Source organism: Tinamus guttatus, unplaced genomic scaffold (assembly GCF_059628265.1).
Source record: "Tinamus guttatus ecotype Peru unplaced genomic scaffold, ASM5962826v1 Tinamus_guttatus_pri_ptg000247l, whole genome shotgun sequence".
Taxonomy (NCBI): Eukaryota; Metazoa; Chordata; class Aves; order Tinamiformes; family Tinamidae; genus Tinamus; species Tinamus guttatus.
Genome location: NW_028288781.1, coordinates 4,451,711 through 4,472,200, shown reverse-complemented (window position 1 = coordinate 4,472,200; position 20,490 = coordinate 4,451,711). Strand labels below are relative to the sequence as shown.

Here is a 20,490-nt window from a genome sequence, read left to right as displayed (position 1 = left end):
TTTGCCAGAAGAATTGCAGAAAATAAAATTTGGGAGTCCCATGACAATAATTGGGAATGAAATTCTATTGACAAAAGCTTTTAAAATCATGTGCTCTGTCTATTTCCTAGCACTGTGACGGCAGTGCTTCCCAATCAGTGACCTTTGTCTGCTACACAGCCCATGCTAGAGATGATGAAAAAATTGTTTTGGATTTCTTGGTGCCTTGCTCATGTAGCTTTACCACTTCTTACTAAGAGTGTTTGATGGTATCTGCAATTAAATATCTTTTCCCTATCTTCAACTTTATTTCCCCTTTTTAACTTTTCCTAGTTGCTCATAATTAAAATGTTTGGTGTCATCATCAGTAAAGACACTTTTTCCTTAGAACTTGATTGTGACATTGAAATGCCATCCTGATGCAATGATGTTCCTGGTGCAGTGTGGATTCTGCCTTGGACAAATAACAACTGTCTTGCCTTTTCCCGTCCTCTCTTACCCCTCACTGCTCACTCATTACCTGTCTGGAAAGCACAGGTGATACTTTCTATCCTGGCACAAGGCATTACGTGACATAGTGCTGCGATCCCGTCCCCTGATGGCATGACGGCCTGGCTGTCGCTGAAAAACTAGGGCAGCTTTCCGCGACACTGCCTGGGGAGGCAGAAGTCAGCTTCGTACGTTCACGCTGAAGAGCTTCTCCTATCCAAATCCTGATTCTCATGGTCTTTTGCTAGGCCTTACAGCTTGACCTGTAGCTCAATGTTGTCTCCATCATATTCACTGATGGTCCTTTGTGCAATTCCCACTGTGTGTATTGGTTGCATTTGCCCATCAACCTTCATCTCTGATTGTTCCCCCCTTAGTCTTGATGGGAACTTAAGCAATATATAAATAGCTAGTATGCAAATACTAAAACCAGGAGATTCTGGGAAAATTGCACCTCAGTAGAGGATGTTAGGATCTTGGGAAATAATTTTGCTGTCTGGATATTACCTTTTGAAGAGCCGACGCCAGCTCCTTTAGGCCTTCTGAGCTGGTTTGGCCAGCATATGTGAGTAAAACAAAAAAAAAGGACAGAGCAGAATTCAAATCTAGATTGATACCCCTGGACCAAATTCTCCACTTGATGCTGGTAGTAATGGCAACATGGAAAATACACGTATGAGTTACTACACAATATGCTTTGCCAAGGTCTTCAGCAAATGCTTGCTTGTTCTGTTTCGCAGTTTTACTTTAAATTGGAGCCACTTCAGGAGAACCCTTAATATCCTTTTTTAAAAACTTGTTTTCAGTGAAATCTTTCAGACCCGTTTGTCTGAAAAAATAACTGCAGTTGCCAACAGTGGCTCAGGACTGAAAGATGCATGTAAAATATTTGGCTTAGGCATTCATTATGCTCTTTCCCCAAACTCACAGCCCTTCAAATACCTCACAGAGATTGTCTAAAAGCCCCTGTAGAAAACTTGCATAACGTATCTGTTTAGCTCCAGTTTCCTGCTAAATAGCAGGATATCCCAGAAGCACAATAGTGTACTAAAAATAAGAGTATGACACAATTTCAGCCAGCTAATACGCTAACTCTCTTTGATGCAGTTCACGGAGTGTTAATGTGGGAAGTCTGTATCCTTTCAGCTCAGCTGTCTATGAGCATTGCACACAGATCTCTGTCAGCTGCAGTCAAATCCCACAGCCGCATTAATGGCAACGTGGGATCAGTACTTCCCCCAGCATGCTTGTATTTTGGCCACCCTTTGTGTACAAACTCCTCTGTTTTTGGCCCCTTCAAATGTAAAAATGTAGCAGAGTTGTGATACGTGAGATTTTTGTGAGTGGGAGGAAGGCAGTAACGGCGCTGTGGTCTGTGGAGTCTTCCCTTTTTCTTCAGCATGGTTCAGATCAGGTAACAAGTATTTGTGATATACAACAACCAGAGCCTGCTTGCTTGCAAGGAGCACAGAGAGCTGCACAGGGCAACATTACCACAAACGGAAGTTCCCAAGTAATCTCATTTAAAGTATCATGTTATTATTTAAATATATTAAAATCTTGCTAGTAACAGTTTTTGAATGTTTTTAGGTGTATTCTTTAAGGAAGGTGAATACTGAATGGGGAAAAAAACTACTTTCCCTATAAAACAGTATGTATATTAAACCATTATTCTTTCCCTTCTGTAATTTAATATTTCTCATATATTTACAAAGCTGTTTTACTGGTTTAGCTCTTTATTTTCAACAATGAAGTGCCTCTGCTAATTCATCCTGCTTGAAGTAGATTTTTAGCTTCAGTTCATACGTAAGTATGTTCCATTGTACTGTGAGCTCATCTTCCTATGTTTAAAAATTAAATTTATTCATGAGAAATTGCAACACATTTTTCAGCATTAGAGAAAATAATCCAAACTTGGCCTGTTAAGGTGGTGTAGTGGTACTGTTTGAATAGCTGGTGCTTGGAATATGCTGATTTCTTCTCAGAAGCTCTAAGTTAGAAGTTTATTGCCTTAGCAGCAAGGTGTTTGCTCTGAACAAAATCCCAGAAGCACAATACATTAGCAGAAGGAGACGAATATCTACAGACAATAATTCAAATGAAGTCTTTTACAAATTACAAACATAAAGACAGAGAAAAGAGTTCCTTTGTAAAACTAACACCACCTCTATTTCAGTGATGCCGAGTAAGGTAAGTAACACTCTTTGATTAAGTCAAGCCTTGAGAGAGTTTTGTTTGTTTTTAGAAATGCTTTATCAAGCTTTTTTTTTCTTTTTCCTTTTTTTTTTTTTTCTTCCTCAAATTCATCTTTTCTTTGCTGTATTTTTCCCTATGTCCTGTGTGGGGAAATGGACTTCCATCTGGAGAAAACTTCCCATGTCTTCTCAGCCTACACTAAACTCACCCTGATAAATGGGAACTACTCTTTGCTCCAGGAAGCACAAACAGGCTTTGCCAAATCAGCCACCGAGTGCACAGTGCACCCTTCTCTGCACGTTACTGGTTGAAAAACATAATGGTTACCCCAAAATAATCAACAGACGGAAAAATCTCAAAACAGTTATTTGACTTGCAGACACAAGTCTGGACTGGCGCTTGTCCTGAGCCCTGTTTCTGTGTTTGCAGGTGTGGGAACGGCGCGCGGCAGGTCAGCACGGACCCCAGCCTTAGGAAATCCGTCCCGTCCTGTCACGGCTGCGCTCTGGTGCGATGGGGATTTCGCCGCTTCGCCCCACCTGGGCACTGCAAGCAAGTGGAAGGCAGCTCTCTCCCCAGTCGTAGGGACTGAAGTGAGTGTTCCGAAAGGCCAGAAGGCAAGAACAAACAAACGTCCCTGGGTCTGCCCCAGCCCACGCCGCCTGCGGGCCCGCGGCTCCCCGGAGCGCGGCACGGCGGGGGCGCCCCCCGCTCCCCGGCCGCCCCCGCGGCGGCAGCCCGGCCCCCAGCGCTCCGCGGCCCCCGGGCCGGCCGGGCCGCCAAGCGAGGCCCCGCCGCCGGGTCCCCTGCGGGGGAGCTAAAGCAGCTCTGGGCCGTGACCCGCCGCCGCTGATCTCCCCGGGGAAGATGGCGGCGGGAGCCCGCTGCCCTGCGGGGGGACGCGAAAGGCCAGGTTCGAGGGTTAACGGTCGCGAAGGACCGGGTTCGAGCACTAACGGCCCCCCGGGCCCAGCCCGTGCCGCGCCGCCGGCCCAGCGGCTTCAACGGTTTAACGGTTCCCCGCGGCGCGGGCCGGGCCGTTGGGGCGCAGCGCCAGGTGAGGCGGCGGCAGCGCCCGGCCGAGGCCCCGCGGCGCCGTCCGCAGCCGCCAGCGCCGGGCCCGGCCCACGGCGGGGCGATGCTGCCCCCTGGCGGCGCCGCGGGGCCCCCGAGCCCGGCCCGTGTGGGCCCGGCCCACGGCGGGAGGGTGGCGCGAGGTTCCTCCCGCCGGGCGGCCCGTGCCCGTGTCTGGCGGCGGGGCCTGCGGGCCGCCTGGGCCCCCGGCAGCCCAGGGGCCCCGGCGGGCGGGTACCCCTGTTATTTTTATTTTAACAGCACCGGGAATTGCGGTCAAAACGAGAGCTCTGCTCTGCTAGGTGTGGAGACAGAAAATGCCCTCATTGCCAGTGGACTTAGGCTGTCACTAAAGCGAACATGAAAGTGTGTAAAAGCGTTTGCCCAGGTGGTTTTGTGGTGTAGGGTAGGGTAGCAGTCACAGCCTTGTTTTCATTTCTTGTGGAAAAGGCTTCCACAAAACACCTTTAAATGCACTAGGAGCTATGTGTTTGTCTCTCCTGTACTGTGGGCACGTGTGCCTTACAGCAGCAGCAAGTGCCAGTCACCTCCACGGTAAGGTGTGAAGATGATTATTTCTTGTTTTGGTCAAGATAGAGGGTTTTGGTCCTGGGTATGAGAGGAATATGCCATGCTTTCTCCACAGTGGAGTTTCTCATATAGATTGCTGTATCTTTAACACTCCCCAGCAAATTTCAGCACAAGGTGTTGATCTGCCTACTGGGTCTATTACAGAAGTAGATCACAGTTAACTTGTTTGACAAGTAGCATTTGTGCTACATTAAGCACTGGGAATTACTGGTGACATTTTACTTGACTGGGTTAAATATTTTTCCACTTTGAGCCATGTGTTTGCATAATAAAGATCAGCAAGTCACATCTCCTATGCTTCTCTCTATGCCAGCAGCATAATGTCCTTGGTACCTGGACATCACTTCCTAATGTACAGCAACATACACTGATATACAGCAAGTCTGATCTTTGACTTGCCTTTGAAATAGCGACACATTTTCTGAACAACAAATTATGCTTTGACATTAGAAGGTGGCAATCTGTAATGGATATTGCAATCTGAAGATTCAAAGAGACTATCTGTGATCTTTGTCCTTAGCCCAGTAAGCTGGAGTCTCTCTTCCCTCCTACACATTATTTGATTGTAGTATATAACCTTGGGATGTACTAATAATCATTAGTCAAAGCTGATATATCCTTTATGGTCCTGCCTGGCTAAGAAAGGGAGGTGTTCTCTAGAACAGCAGTAAATCAGCAAAACATGCACTTAAATATACAGTAAAATGTGGTTTGAGACATGATCCTTCATACATCATATAACAAAATGCTTTGCTGAGAGAGTCACACATAAGCTAATGAGAAAAGAGTGCTTTTGAGATGAGATTTGAAAAGGGGAAATGATTCAGTGTCTGGGAGGGAGGCTGGGGAGAAATTCCAGATAAGCTCATGGCACGAGGGTAATTGCGACTCCCCGGTTCCAGCTGGAGAGCTGGGAATGTGCTGCTCTGCTGCTCCTGTACGTGATGCGGTACGTCGGAGGAGGCGACGGGAGACAGGGGAGGGAAAAGAAAGGAAGGGAGCACTACAGAGCTGCAAACCTTTGAAGAGCCCAGTCCTGGTGACTTTTGGTTAAACACTGGGACCTTGGCAGAGGCAATGGTCTGGGTTACCAGGAGGAACAAAGGGGCTATTCTGCTGTTTACCAACTGGGCCTGGTAACTGGGCCAGTCACTTTGTCATTGCCATTTTGCTGTTAAGTAGCTGTCTTCTTGTGGCTGAATGTTACAGGAATCCTTGGAGCATCTCCTCATCCTTTTACAGTCATTCCTCATTGTTATTTAAATCTAAGCTGAGGCACCAGGCAAATCTGCAGGGGTGAGGAGCAGGACGGGTCCTTGTCCCTCAGCAAGGCAGTCTGCGTGCCATCTCCCTGGGAATGTATGTGCAGCGTGTTTGAGTTTCTGGGTTTCTGGCTAGAGAAGAGTGGCCTCGCTGCTTCAGCTCCTTTGGCCTTTCTCTCTTAGTCTGTGTGGTGTTAAGTATGTGCAGAAACTGTGCCAAAAAGGCTGGCCAAACCAGCCAGCCAGATGTCCATAATACCTGGGGCCTCATCCAACACTGCTCCATGGAGAGCACTGCCTTTATGTGAGAACAGAACCCTTCGTGGTTAGCCCAAGTTTGCACATCCCTGGGGACCACTGTAGCTGGGCCCGCTGATATGGGCAATAGATCTTCAAGTTGGGACAGGCACATGAACCCTGCCTTCAAGAAATGTTGATGGAAAAGCTCCCATTTACTTCAGCAAATGAAAACTACCTCCCAGGGCCTTTTGCTGTGAGCCTTGTCTGCCATTTTAGAAATGACAAAGTTATTCAGTGCTTGCCTTTTTGCTTACTGTTGACAGTCGTGAACAGCTCAGGAAATGCCTATGATGGCTAAACCGTGCCTTGAGTCAGGTGCTTTCCTTAGTGCAGCCCCTCTGCACCACGTCCACTACCACTAGTGTATCGGAAAGGTGAAGTTGGGTGGGGAGCTTTATTAGAGGAGATGCAGCATAGCGGGAGATACCTTCATCTCCAAAGCAGAGAGGAACACAATTACACAAGGGCTTGATGAAACCGATTTTGTTACCATGAAAAAGCAGTAGGAAACAGTGGTGATGCCGCATGTTTAACATGCAAGACTGTTGAATTTAGGAGCAGTGATTTGTGAGAGTGATTATGGAGCAGAAGGAGAGCAATGACCCAGAAGGGGAAACTGAAAATAAGGAGGTACAGGAGTGAGGAATGGGTAGATCTGTACAGAAGTTAGCTTGAAAGCAGTACTTACCTCTATACCTCTTTTTATTTTATTTTTTTTAAGAGTAAGTGAAGTATCCAAAGCTTTAAGCCATATGGGTGAATTGCTCAAACTGTTTGATGTCTGTGTGGTTGGTGGTCAGACAGGCTAAGGATAGATGTGCCTTAGACCTGAATGTGAGCTGCTTTTGACACCTTTTGTGGGTACTTCTGACACAAGCCACTGTCACTTTGCTGCAGGGCAGCAGCCTCAGCGAGTTGCTGGCTACTTCAGGCTAACCTGCACTGGAGGAACTGGGATTCTCCACTGCTGAAATAAAGCCAGCCAACCATCTGTATTTGTGACCTACAGAGTCATGCATTCAAAGCAGAAAAAAAAAAGAAATTCTTTTACTTGCCACCTGATAAGTATTATAATAATCTCTTTTCAAACACTGTTTTTTTTTCTCCTACATCTGTTGCAAACATCAGCACAGATTATTTAAAGGCAAGACACTTAAAAATATGGGGTGGGTGACTTGCCTTTTAATAAATTAAACAGTGCTCATGTTAACAGCATTAGGAAGAGAGAAAATCTCTATCCTTCTTGTCACGACAACCACAATAAATGAAACATCATTCAGAAGTCTCCCCAAAAATAAAGCACTTAAGGTCTTATCCAAGTCCACAAAGTAACGTAGCTCATTACCAAATACAAAGGAGAGAGGTCCCTTGGAGCTCACTGTTACTGTTTTTACTACTAGTAATACTGAAGCTGCGTAAGTTTAGCAGAAGGCAGATTTTGGCCCAGCATAGTGTTGAAGTGCCGCTATCCTAATCAAGTATCTCCACATTCCTGACTGAGGCAGTCACTTTCTATAGTCAACTTGGTAAAAAGCAGTTCTGGGTTTTGGAGAAAGCACTGGGGAAAAGAAGGCTGTGCTTTGAAAGCTATACCAATCTGATAACAACATTAAACCTAGAGATAGTGAGAGAGGACATAGGTGTTTGTAATTTATTTACAAGCAACTACAGCATCATAAGAAACTTTTTCAAATAATATGTGATAGTTCTTTAAATATTTAAGAATTTGTTGACCTATTTTCTCAGTTAATTAGGATTTCTTGGCTGCATTAACAGTGACTTGAATGCGGTTTGCTTTAGACACTAGGTGCTACATTGGGTTACAGAAATATAATTTCTTTACAAAGTACAATGGCATAGGAGGGGCACTCTACTGTAAGACTTGTACTTGAAAGCTTAGAGGCTTCCTAGTAAGTAGTATTTCAGCTCATTTTATTGACCATGAAAATGTTCATTTAACATCCTTTTGGGTCCTGAAACACACATATTTCTAGTTACAGCATTGCCTCTAACCTTGGTTGTTCTGCAATGGATGGACCCTTGTGTAGCCACCCATCTTCTGAAACAGCAATAATCAAGACCACCAAGCTCATCTCTGCTGGGTTTGTGAGTACGCTTATTTTCTTTCTTATTTATTTTGTCCAAGGCTTGCTACACTTAGAAGTTAATGTGATAGAAATTAGGCCATGTGTGAACTATAAAGCATCTCATCACTGATCACAGTTCAAACATGTGGTAAAAATTGAGCTCTTTCTGGACATGGAAATCTCTATTAGCAAAAGAAGCACTATGTTACTCAAACTGTGGATGTGATGATCTTGTTTATGTGCCAGAAGTCTTTGCTGAAGTCAGTTGACAGGTAGGGGAGGAGTGAGCACTGACTAAGCATGAAACATGAAGGTGGCCATATAGTTGGAGATGGCCACAATACCCTGCTGAGCAGGGTGTCAGTTGTCCCGTGTCCCCCTCATCAGGAAGAGATGTGAGCCACTGGGGTCCTATCAATAGCTGCTTGGCCCAGAGAGGACTAGGCAGGCTATGACAAAAGTTGCAGCTCCACAGTGTTGATGTGCTCTGCATTACACATCTCAGGGGAACACCAGAGCCCCTCTGCCAGGATAACAGGAGGGATGATTACTGCTCTCTCAAAGGCTGCAAAATTTATATTTCAAGAGGATCATTATCAGCCCTATTTCTTGCTCATTCAAAGCTTCAGTAAAATAAACCTTTGCTTTCTACACCTCCCAGTATTTGGAATGTCCCAGGGTTCTTCCTGTTTTCCAAGGGCCTCCCGCAGAAAACTGTAGGGTGAGAGAGAAGTTTGCACAAGGATGCTGTTAACTTACCCTCTGGCTAGATGTGACCTGGGAAGGGTACCGCTCAGTGTGTGCGTCTTGCACACAGTGTTACTGAACTGAGTTGAATTAAGAGACAAGTAAATGCTGGCCGTTAGGCTTAAACAAGCTTCCTCATCAGGTGCAAATGGATGGGAAAGGTTTTCTTCCATTTGCACCTGATGAAGAGACATGTTACTCCCCCAAAAGCGGGTGTCTGCCACCCTGTGTTTCATTCCCATAGATCAATTCAACAATGTGAGGAGCACCTGCATTCCTCGGATCAATGTTCTCCTCTAATGAGCTATTGCTTTTTGTTTTCACATTGGAACTTCAAATCCACTGCCAAGTATTGTGATCTGAGAATTATCAAATGAACAGAATCAAATGTATAAACTTCTAAATGACAATAGTAGTTTAAATCAGGGGGGTTTTGGTTCCTTGAAAGGAGAGGAAAGCATAGCACTAGAAACTTTTGCTGAGATTAAACAGGACACAACACCACAGTGCAGAAAATTTTCTATTTTTTTGGCTGTACTCTTAAGACAATAGAGGGAGTGTAATGGCTGCAAATTCACAGTTAATGAACAGGTGTACAATACTAACTGTGGTAAGTGTAACACCCAGAACAATCTGTCTATTTGTATTTTCTTGGCAGCTGTAGTTTAGATATTTTGACTAACAAACACTTCTCTCTGTACTTACTGCGTCTGTACTGCGACCCCCCCAGAAATATGCATATCCCCATCCTTTCCTAGCTGGAATGTTTATCTATGGCTGCCTCTACAGGAGATACACTAGTGTCTCCTATAATCTGTGTTAAGCGTTATATTCACCTGCACAAGCTCACCTACCTAGCGCTGTTTTCAGTGTTGCAGGTGTCTAGATTATGCTGTTTTTCCCGCTGCCCGATGGGCTGACCCAGTTGTACTCGGCCTGAACCAGCACGAAGCTGTTCTCGCGGATCCTGCGGAAGTGCAGCATCTCCCCGCTTTCCCTCACGGCGATGACGGCGGTGTCCGGCTCGCTGAAGGTCACCTCCGTGCGCTTGTGGCAGTGCTGGGCACAGACACAGCGCAGCCCGGCCACCAGGGCCAGGCCCAGCACAGCCGTGCAGACCAGAAGGATGCCGAGCTGGGCTGCTAGGAGCCGAGTCCCTCTGCCGGAGTCTTGCCTCGTCCCAGGAGCGGCAGACTCAGGAGCTGGTCTGGTCACCGAGGCCGGTGTGTTCCCTGCCACCTCCACTCCGGCCTCCTCCTCCCCTTGGCTGCTGGGGCCTGCCTCCTCTGGCTGCAGAGCCGTTTGCCTTGAAGCTGATGACAGGTTGCTGGCAGAGTCCCAACTGCCAATCTGGGCTGTTGCCACAGCAGTTTCAAGCAGGCCAGTGTGTACATATGGGGCAGAATGAGAAGCTATTGCATACGGGGAGGTTTTCAAGACAGCCCAGTTTGCAGTAGTCATCTTTGAAAGCAAACACACAACAGAATAGCCAGTGAGGCAGTAGGAAGGAGGTCGGTTAGATTCTCATCCGCTAGCAGCTTCACTGTATAGTTCATATCTAGATTTCTCTTTCAGGTGTTACCCTGGCCTTAGAATAATGCTATTTCTACCTCTGGTTATTTAGTAGCTTTTATGAAACAAGACAGATTCAACACATCTCCTTCCATATCACAATTGCCATGGGAGATGAGGCACTGGGAGGTAGTCCTGTAGGCATGGGATAGAGTGTGTTGAATGGGAAGAGATGAAGGGCAAAGGTGAAGATCACTGCTTAGTGTTAAAAATCTGTAGCTCCCATTGCTGTTGTGATGGTGTTTTTCACAGACATTGCCATTACACACACACACACACAATTCACTTTTAATTCCTCCATTTACTGATGCCAGGGTCAAGCTGAAAGGAAAGATTTGATCTTCTCAGCCAAACTACATGCTTAGGACCACAGTGAGCTTGTTCCTTCAGTATTGCCCTTTTCAGACTGGCTTAGACCATGGAGCAGGGACACCTAAAGGACTTCAGAAAACCCTTGACACAGGTATTTTGGGATTGTCACATATAATTCTCTCCCAAGACTGTCTTGCTTTTTCAGTCTATTCAGGCAGTCTGAAATCCACTGCCTCTCAGTGTTGTCTAACCACCCATTACAGTGTGAATTACTGTTCTTTTTGCTTGTGTGCATTCCTTGGGCTCTGCTTGGTGCCAGGCACCTTGTTTTATCAGTCACGAAATGACAGCCACCCCACGCTAGTTCTATAGTCCAAGCTTTGCTTACAGATACCATCCAAAACAAACAGTGAGGCAGTCATAATTTAGGAGGCCCCCACTGAATTTTCCCCTTCCTGCTGTGCACCTGAGGCCCAATCCAAAACCTGTGAAATGTAGTGGAGTCTTTGGCTCCACTGAGATTTGGATCTGGACCTTAGTAGCTGGCTTCTCTTCAGCATGTCCAGCCCAGCAGGCCTTTTCACACATCCATTAATTACACCAGAGAAGCTCTCACCCGCTACTGTCATTAACAGTTTCTAAATCTTGCTGGGAAGCCAGTCTGACAGGAGCACAAAGCAGAGGTAGGGACCCTGGCAAGCTGTGAACCAAGGGAGGGGAAGGTCAGAGCAGCCTTTGGGGAAGGGACGATTTCAAAAGAAAATGAAGGTGATGCTAAAATATAGGCAGCAAATAAAAGAATTTCAGTGGTTGGTCTATAAAATGTAAAGTAGCTGTCTAGCAAAGTTAATGTTGCATCTGTACGGACCACTTGCCCTCGTAATATGAAGGTCACATTGTAGGGATATACTGCAGGTTTGGGGTCTTCAGAATAGAAAATGGAATTTCCTTGCCTTAATTGGCTCTTTATTAGTATTATTATTATTTTTACTTCTTCTCTCCTTTCTTGCCTTATTTCTCAGTATTTTAATTTTGCAATGCTTTTTTGGTCTCAACTAGTGCAAAAGCTTTTCCTTTCCTTCAGTCCTCTCATTTCTTCACTTCTTTCCATAGCTATGGCAGATACTGATGTCTGTCATGTATTTGTTCTCTAACTTCTACTTCTTTCTAAGTAGTTCTCTCTCATTCTGTGTTGCAGGGGCTCTTCCTCTTTTATTTTCTGGGCTGTTAACCTCTCTTCTTCCTGTGGCAATTTGCAACCCTGACATACCTCTGTATTTTTCTTCTTTCCATCCTCTGCTTATTACACATCCCTACTAACATGTTTCCCATGTCTAAGCTATCCTCACTTTCTAGCTTCTGCACAAGTTCCCATCTGATTAATGCTCTTTGTCCTCCGCTTTCTTCCCTTCTCTTGCTGTCTTTTCCCCTCTCTACCTGATCTTTAGCAGGCCCTGTCCAGCTCATGGTTCCTCCCTCAGCAAAGCCACCCACTCACCCAACATTGCTCTCATTTTTCACCCCTCTGGACTTCCCCTCACCGTGTCACCCTTCCTGGACAGCTCTCTTGCCAGCTTGGCCCTTCTGCCATCTCCAGCTGCTGCAGACGTCTCGGACCGGTGCTCCCCTTCACTGCCCACGAACCTGAGCCGTTGGTGCCTCTGCCTTCCTGCCTGATGCAGTCTTCTGTGCTGGTGGCACCACTCCCATGCCCCTCACTGCCTTTCTCCCTGGGCTCCATCCTGACATCCTCCCGCTACCTGAAGGCCACATTTCCTGGCTGAGGGCCAGGAAATGCCCTGCTGCCTATAGGAGCACCCCTGTCTGCTTTCCTGGAAGCACAGAGCCACAAGCGTGTAAGCAGCTATAGCCGTAGCCAGAAGGGCTGCCCTGGGATCCAGTAAATTGCCTAGCAGTGGAAGGAGGGATGTTTCCCCTGAAAGGGGAGCTTGCAACTGTTTTGTGCAGCCCAGGAGAGAGTCACCTGCAGGGCTTGGCCAGGAGGGTCCCAGCCAGCAGGTAAAGCAGGAGGAGCAATGTTAGAACAAGACATCAAGTGCCCTATGGACCCCAGGCCATTCTCACCCTGCCCTGTTTCCACCAGGGGGAAGCTGTTTTGACCTTAGCAGTCTCCACTATGATTTACACCACGATAAATTAGGACAAAGTGAGAAACTGTTTCTGGCTTTGCACCTTTCATGACAGCTAAAGGAGACATTAGGCTCTTCTGTCCCTGAACAGCAACTTGCTTAGGCCTCAAGTAAGAACAATTTAAATCTTGTTAAAGAAAAAGGTAAATGGTCTGAAAACAGGACATTGAGCTCCCTAAATAATATCAAGCTGGTTTTGGACTGCTGCACTTCAATGCAAAAGTACCTGTTTAAACTGTCTGCACTTTGTAATATGCGTTTGTGTGAGCACATTAAGGAGCATGCATTTCAGTGCTTAGAGAAATAGGAAATTACTTTAAATGCAGGATAAGTTTTAGTCTTCATTTACAGAGCAGGCACACACTGACACCACAAATAGCTTTGAGCAGAATTAAATGTTTAAAACTATTGCAGAAAATCAGGTTTTAAAGGTGAGGAGAATGTAGGACTATCCTGTTCACAGAGAGATATGGAACTTTGAAAAGTATCTTCCCTGGCTGTGTTGGAAAGATTATTCCTTTCTCTGGAAAGATTATTTCAGTGTCAAATAATTGCAAATTTCTGGCCCAGTAATATCCAGCAGCCTATAGTGAAGACCATGTCTTCATATGGAGAAGCTCTTTTAGATTGTTTCCACAGTGGGACTTTTAAATACCCAGGCAGCGGGCTCAAAGGGAAAAAGACAGATAGGTAGATATAAAATTCCAATTAAAATTTAGAAATTAAAATTTGTAACAGTTTCAAAGTGGTTTTAGTCACTTTTGACACCTACACAGACTGCTTGGTGCAGTGGTTTAGTAGAGAGGCTATGCAGAGAGTCTTTTTGCCAGGTCGCAGCAATTTCTGTCCGTGGAGGAGACCCCCTGCACCCGCAGTGCTTACCTGCCCACCTTCTGTGCATGTCACACACACGTGTGTTTTGGTAGCGTTGGCAATACTTTGTGTTCTAAAATATGGAAACAGGAAAGAAAAGGTTAATACCTTATGTCTGTCACTTCAAAAACAAACAAACAAAAACCACAAACCGAGACTCTCCAGAGTTTCCTGGGAACACGATCTATTATGGGTACCACTTGCTACAATAGCCTTGTGATACACACAGTCAACGCACGCCATACAGAGCCCTGTTTTTACTGTTTTATCATTTATTCCCATACCCATAATTTATATCTCCAGTGTAAAACACAGCATGAAAGCCTACACAGCCCTGACGCTCAAAGACTTCTGCATCATCTTGAGGATGAGTAGACATCCTCAAGCCAAAATTTCATAGTTGCTTTGAATTCTTTCTTTTCCCTGTAGATGGAGGAAAAGTTCTGCTAAGTAAATAATTTCTTTGAAACTTTGCACCTGTTTTTAGAAAAATACTGCAACCATCAGTTCTGATTTTTATCACATTTTTCTGGCACCTAGCTGAGCCTCTCTACTGAGATGACCAAGAGGAGAATGTTTGCTCTAACTATTTTGAAATAGTGTCTCACTGTCACTGTCTGCCATATGCAGCCTCTGAAGAATCATTTCTCAAAAGCTGAGCAAAGCAAACACCTTCCCATCTTCCCCCAGAACCACAAGCCCCTGCCTGCATGGACCCTTGTTCAGCCACACTGAAACTAAGTAATAACTTCCTCCCTCAGCGCAGGAAACAGCTGTTCCCACTGCCCAGTCTATCTCGTTTGGTGCTCGCGCAGTACCCGTCATAGGGGCTGTAGCTGGTGGAATCGTCTTGAAGGAAGAAGCTTGGCCAGGCGTTCGTGAGGCCTGGTTCTTGGAAAGCAAGTGATGGCTCCAGCCCTTGCGCGCTGAAATTGCTGCTTCCTCTGCTGCTGTTGAATGCAGCCAAGGCCGTGGTGTCCAGCAAAGCCCGAGACAGCAGCCGTGGGTCAGCAACAGGCTGTGCTTCCATCTGCGCGCCGAGGCCTGGCCGCGGCGCCTGTGCCGCGGGGTGGGTGGCCAGCCCGCCCGGCAGGGCGTGCATGGGCTGCGGGGAGCTGGGCACCGCGGCGGGAGACGCGGCTCCTCGTCAGGCACAGGCAGCGCGCGGAAGAGAGGAGAGACACACGTCAGCTGTTTGCCTCGTCTTGCTTATTTCTAACCCCACTCGGTGCTAACGGTCAGTAGTAAAAATCGTAAGAGTAGTTTTTATTTTTGCGTCACTGAATTCTAAATAGCAACCCAGCTGGAAAGCAACAAAGCTCACTGCCCAAGTTATATTCGTGTAAAATAATTAAAACTCAGAGTTGGTGCTATGCCAAGAATGTTAAGAAACATGTCAGATTTTAATAAGTCTTAAATTTGTAGAGTGTTTTACTGAAGAGAGGCTGTATAAGTACTTATAAATACATGTCTGAAGGATAGCCTCATTCAGGGAGAAAATTTATTCATGCGTTTACACATTATGGCAAATCGAACTTGCTTGTCTTTGGGAACTGAGATTTCAAGTACAAGTTGGTATATTTTAGGGTATGCGCTGACATCGTAAGATATAACAATTCTGTTTATCCTTGTTGGTACCCTCCTTGGGCTGCCTGTGTTACCTTGAATTCTGACACATGTCCTCACTTCAAGGAGTTCTTCACAGCCACTGTTGGTCTCACCAACAGGGATGTGAGTTAAATGGGCTTCTCGGCCACTTGTGTACGGCAGTTGTATGGGGTAAGCTGTCAAAATGCTTTAAAGAAGCTGTCAGAGACCAAACACCTACCTTTACTTGCCATATCTGCTACTTGTGGGTCAGTGAATTCTTGCAAGGGTGCAGGTGTTAGAGGCTTGGCTGCCTTATGCCTATCAGCAGGTGTTTTGTTTTGCACTTGTTGAGCTACTGTAGCAGATTCAATCTTTGCCCAGTAAACAAAGTATGACTGGACTACAGATATGCTGTTAAAAATATAATTATGCGAGGATTTACTCACTCTGTACCATTAATAAAACATCAGAACATTTAGCTAATCAAAAGAAATGCTTTAATCTAAAGGCAGAAGCAGTGCAAAAATATATTAAAGGGTTATCCCGTCACACATTTTATATAACAAATAAAAAATAGCAGGTCCTGTAAGAAAGATACAGAGTAAAGAATCACTCATAATTAAGATCAGTCAAAAAATGTGTGGGAACTTTAATGAAAAGAAAGCCCTTATATTTGCTATGTTGATAGAAGTGCATTTGGAAAACTTTGAATAGCTCTGCTTATAATCTTCTGTAGGCAAGGAGACAACCGTGGTATTTACTAATTAAAAGAAGTCATTGTAACTTGTACAAACAGCAGTATAGGTAGAAAAAAAAATAAGGGCACTTTCTCTTAGCCCTTTAATATGCAAGCCAGCCTAACACTCTGCTCTTTGTCAGGGGCAGAATCTGCATTTTGCCAGTCTTTAACTGTTCATCCCAACAGCCTTATTTAAGCTGGGTATTTGTTGGAGAATTTCAGCTCAGATGGCTCAGCTATTTCTGCAAATGTGATAAAGGGAAACCAGCCCTGGTTTTCTTTTGTTAAACAGCTCTTAGGAGCTTCTTAATTCTTAAAAGGAATTTTTTCAGATGCTGTGACACAAGTTTTGAAAGAAGGATTTACAGTGTGCCTGGGGACCACCTTTGTTAGGATGTGTCTTTTACTATTTGCATTAAATCTGCCCAAAGTTTAGCAACTGATAAGTAGCTGGGGAGAGAGGCAGGGCACCTCAGCCCTGCACAGTCTCGGTAGGAGCGCGGTGGCCTTGGGGCCGCTGCCATATCCCGGCCTTGCGCAGCGCTGCCCCATGGGGCGCTCGGTCACCATGGTGGGACCACACATGGTGGCGAGCCCATGGGGCTGGAGCAGGAAAGTGCTGCTTCTCCTGCTCCTCCGAGGGAAGGGGGCCAGCAGAAACCACCCCCAGCATGCAAGACGTGGCAGCCAGGCAGGAGGCAGAAGGGACGAATAGGGACCAACTGCAGAAAAACCAAGAAGGGAGGAAGATGCCAGAGCAGGGGCGCCATCACATACAGAGGGAGGAGGAGACAGAGCTGGCTGAGGGAAGAGGAGAGAGCAGGGAGGAGGGGGTGTCCAGAGGTTTCCAAGGAGAGGAGAGTGGCCGGTGTTGAGAGGCATGGCTTGGCCTGGCATGGAGAAAGGGGAATCACTGTTAGAAGCCACTTTAGGGGTCGGAAGATAGGGAGGGAAGGATCAGAGTGGGTGGCTGGAAGCAGGGAGTTGGGTTATTTTTGTTTTAGTTTTGCACGTTTAAATAGTATTTCTCCAGTGTAAAATAATGGACAAAATGGACATGCTGAGCAGAAACATATCTGTTTCAATGAATTTGTGTTGAATCACAATGAGATGCACGAGCCTTGGGACTCACCAGGAAGCTTTCGTTTTGGGGATCAGCCAGGGAGCTGGCCAAGCAGCTTCTAAGTGGTTTTGTGAAGTCAATACATAACAATTTCATTTCATCCAAAATGAAAAAAAAATCTCTGTGCTTCCCCTACAACAGCTGGTTAGAAAGTTTTAACTCCACTCCAAGAGAGAACCAAAATATTTGGGCAGCTTGGCACTTTGATGCAGAACAGTGAGGTCAATTTTTGACTCAGTGCTTGCTTTCTCTTACTCAATTTAAAATAATAACTTTGTGAATAAATCTGTTTAAGATTTAAAAAACTCTAAATACAAAAGAAAACACAGAAATGATATGTAACAATACTGTGTAGGCAGGGAAGTTCTGTGGGATATGTTATTCAGGAAGTCAGGCAAGTGATCACAGTTCTCTCCTTAGCCTTAATATTTCTATTTCCTAAGCGTTTAGGCTGTTTTCTTCTGGTTTATTTATTCTGAAAAAAATACTGACTATTTACATAGAAAGGAGCACTACCCACAGATAAAAAGGGCAATTTATATACCAGTTGGGACACCTTTGTAGCATTTGATATGGGATTCAAGATGAAACCACTGTGTTGGACAGGTACAATGGAAAAATAGAGCCACCTTTTTGACTAAGAAGACAAATTCTGGTTAGGAACCAACATGTACTTACAAAAACTTGATGTCTCCAATAGGTTGGTCTGGTGCTTTCCACACAAAGGACAAGTTTCTTTTCAGGGATTTGTCGGAGTGGGTGACAGTATCACCATCTTCAAAACAAGTCAGCAATTTGGAACCAGGAGGAATAAAAACAAATGTGCCAGCAATTTCATCATTAGACACCTTGCGAGCTTGAAGCAAAAAGCCCATAAAATCCCGGCTACTCCTCACGGTCACTACAAGACAAAATATGTCATTTTGAAGGGATTAATTGTTTGCAGTGAAAATTTCCTTGGTACCACCAAAACCAGAAGAAAACCCCATGTAAAAAAAAAAATCTATCTTTGTCCTTACAGTCCTTCTTGGATATGCTAGACGCAGGAGGCAAGTACACAGATGACCTGCTTGAGTCTTTTTCCGCCCTCCTTGATTATAAGCTGCTAAGCGGACTGTGTTTTACAGCATGCAGCCATTTTAAAGAAGGAGGCTTGAGCACCACGCTGCATGTATGCAAAAGATTGTACGGCGTCCTTGAGAGGAACAAGTTTAAGTAGGAGAGAGCGGGCAAGTGGCCAGACTAGAGAAAGGTAGATCTCAGATCTGTCTGCTTCCTCCTCGGGTGCAGCCATGCTGGGGAGGAGTCATCCTGCCCACCCTGCTGAGGAGTCAAGGTCGTCACTTAGACACTTCCGCGCACTGTGAAGAGAGCTGGCCACTGATGGGGGCAACTCATGCTGTCTTTGGACAGGTGTGGGACAAGGTTGCTTACCTTCGGGGGGTGCTTCTCACACGCCAGTGCATGTGGTGAGTTCCTGTGTGACTGAGACGTGATGAGGTGAGTGAAGCCTACCCAAAGCATCTAAACCTATCATCAGCCGCACACATTTGGCCTGCAATGTGGTGAACACCTGGAGTCAGACATCATCTGGGAAAACTTAGACAAAGAACTTGCAGGCGGATTGTGATCCTTTCAGCCTTTCCAGTTGCTGACAAAAATGCCCATCCTATCCTCATCTAACAGGTGAAGAATCTCTCTAATTACATTCATTTCCATGTGGTGAGAAATAGGATATAGCTTTCACAGAGCAGTGCCATGTGAAAGCTACCCTCTTCCCATCCCTCAGAGAGATTAACATCATCACCAGAGATTAGTTATTGTGTGTTTCTTAGATGCGTTCATCTGTTCTTTAAATGCATTTCATCTTAAATAACTGCTCCTTCGAGCACAGACCAGAAAACTTCGTTGCTCAGTACACAGGATTTAGAGTCAAGGCTGAATGTGATTTGAATATCTGTCAACAAAACTGCAACAAGGTAGAACTAGTAACTAACTGATTTAAGACTTTTTCCCTGACTGCGCTAGGACATAAAATTAGTTGTCGTTCCTTACCTGGTACCTTGTCACCTGGGAAGAAGGACATATTGGTATGGATAGTGACGTAGTTGTTCCTGGGACTGTGCAGCTGAGCTCTCATGTGCTGGGGCATCATGTCAGTACAGGCGGAGGGACTCGCTCCGTGAGAGAATGCGGCCGCATATGAAACCAAGCACAGCGTTGTGCATGCCCATCCAATGACAACTACGTGGACTTTCCTCCCATCCTCCATCTTACATCAGTAAAACAACAGGCGAGTTAACTTCAAAGCAGTGACTTCTGGCGGCTGCAGTCCACAGGTGTGTCTGTCACCTTTGAATTAACTGAGCTCCACAACAGCCTTTCCCACAGCCTTGGAATGAAGGAGAATAAATGATCTCTGTGGCACATGGAGCCTCTCTGGCAATCCGTAAATTTCACGTTTTGAACTAAATTGTTGAGGCTGAGGGGGAGAGACCCCACAGGAGAATGCATTTCTTGTGAAGTCATCTGTTGAGTGAATAGCTGAGACACATTTGCTCTAAACATTCTTGTCATGTTTAGCGGGAGGAGAAGGAGTACTGATGCGCTCACAGGTCGGCCCCGCACTCTCTACCATTCCCTGCCCACGTATACAACTTGCTCAGTGGGGAGAGCAGAGGGAAATACCTGTCCCTTCCATGTGCAGAGCCGTGCTGCAAGGTCTGTGCTGCGGCAGAGCCTCTCAGTGCTGGCGGGCCGGCAGGACAGCGCAGCGCCGCGTCCCACTGCTCACGCGCGTGCGGGAGAGCCCCCCTCTGCCCCTGGCTGCGACCTGCGTGAGCGCAGAGCGGCTTCCAGCAGCCAGAGTTTCACGTCCTGGAGACTTGCTCTGCCTGCTGCCGCCAGCATGTCTGTGCTAACTATTCCACCCGTATTTGACATTCCAGCAGCATTTTGGTTTGTCCTTCTCTGTCAAAATTCCGTGTTGATTATGAGACATCAGAGATACTATCTTTGAAACTAGCACTAGAAGCCTAAGATAAACACACAGCCATTTTGGCTAATGCTAAAATTTCTTATTATTATCCAATATTTAATCTGTGCAAGCATTTTTGTGACATTACAGAAGTTTAATAATTCCTACATGACAGGCCTTTAGTATCTCGCAGATTTGGTGGCTGGCACAAAACATTTGCAGATTGGATGGATGGATTGGATTTTATTATTCCTGTTTTTCAGTACACATTTGAAAGCAAAGATAAAGAATGATTGCAGAGTAGTTATTGTGAGTGGTAATGTGAATTCTAGAGCAGGTTGTGCAGCTTTTAATGTAGATCCTTCTAAAACCTTCTCAGTGTGCAAGTTTTCCTGGCTTAGGTTACCTTACACTCAGTCAGTAAGTAGA

General features: G+C 45.6%; 1 protein-coding gene across 2 annotated transcripts; it reads right to left on the bottom strand.

Annotated features, from left to right (window-relative positions):
- Nucleotides 1-9,607: 9,607 nt before the first annotated feature.
- REELD1 (reeler domain containing 1) lies at nucleotides 9,608-19,356 on the bottom strand. Of its 2 annotated transcripts, XM_088526616.1 has the most exons (7): nucleotides 19,140-19,356; nucleotides 17,763-17,985; nucleotides 15,450-15,633; nucleotides 15,294-15,348; nucleotides 14,451-14,775; nucleotides 13,642-13,705; nucleotides 9,608-10,186 (listed from the first exon to the last, which is right to left on the bottom strand). In XM_088526616.1, the coding sequence occupies exons 1-7, from the start codon at nucleotides 19,354-19,356 to the stop codon at nucleotides 9,608-9,610; spliced, it is 1,647 nt and encodes a 548-aa protein (XP_088382742.1). The 2 variants fall into 2 exon arrangements, with proteins under 2 accessions (XP_088382742.1, XP_088382743.1); XM_088526617.1 differs by lacking the exon at nucleotides 15,294-15,348 and having other exon boundaries at nucleotides 15,461-15,633.
- Nucleotides 19,357-20,490: the final 1,134 nt, after the last annotated feature.

Coding starts and splice junctions, on each gene's coding strand:
- REELD1 (XM_088526616.1), bottom strand. CDS start 19,356: ATGGAGGATGGGAGGAAAGTCCACGTAGTTGTCATTGGATGGGCATGC. Junction 15,634..17,762: donor ATTGGAGACATCAAGTTTTT/GTAAGTACATGT, acceptor TATTTTTAACAG/CATATCTGTAGTCCAGTCAT. Junction 14,776..15,293: donor GACATGTGTCAGAATTCAAG/GTAACACAGGCA, acceptor GTGCCTGACGAG/GAGCCGCGTCTCCCGCCGCG.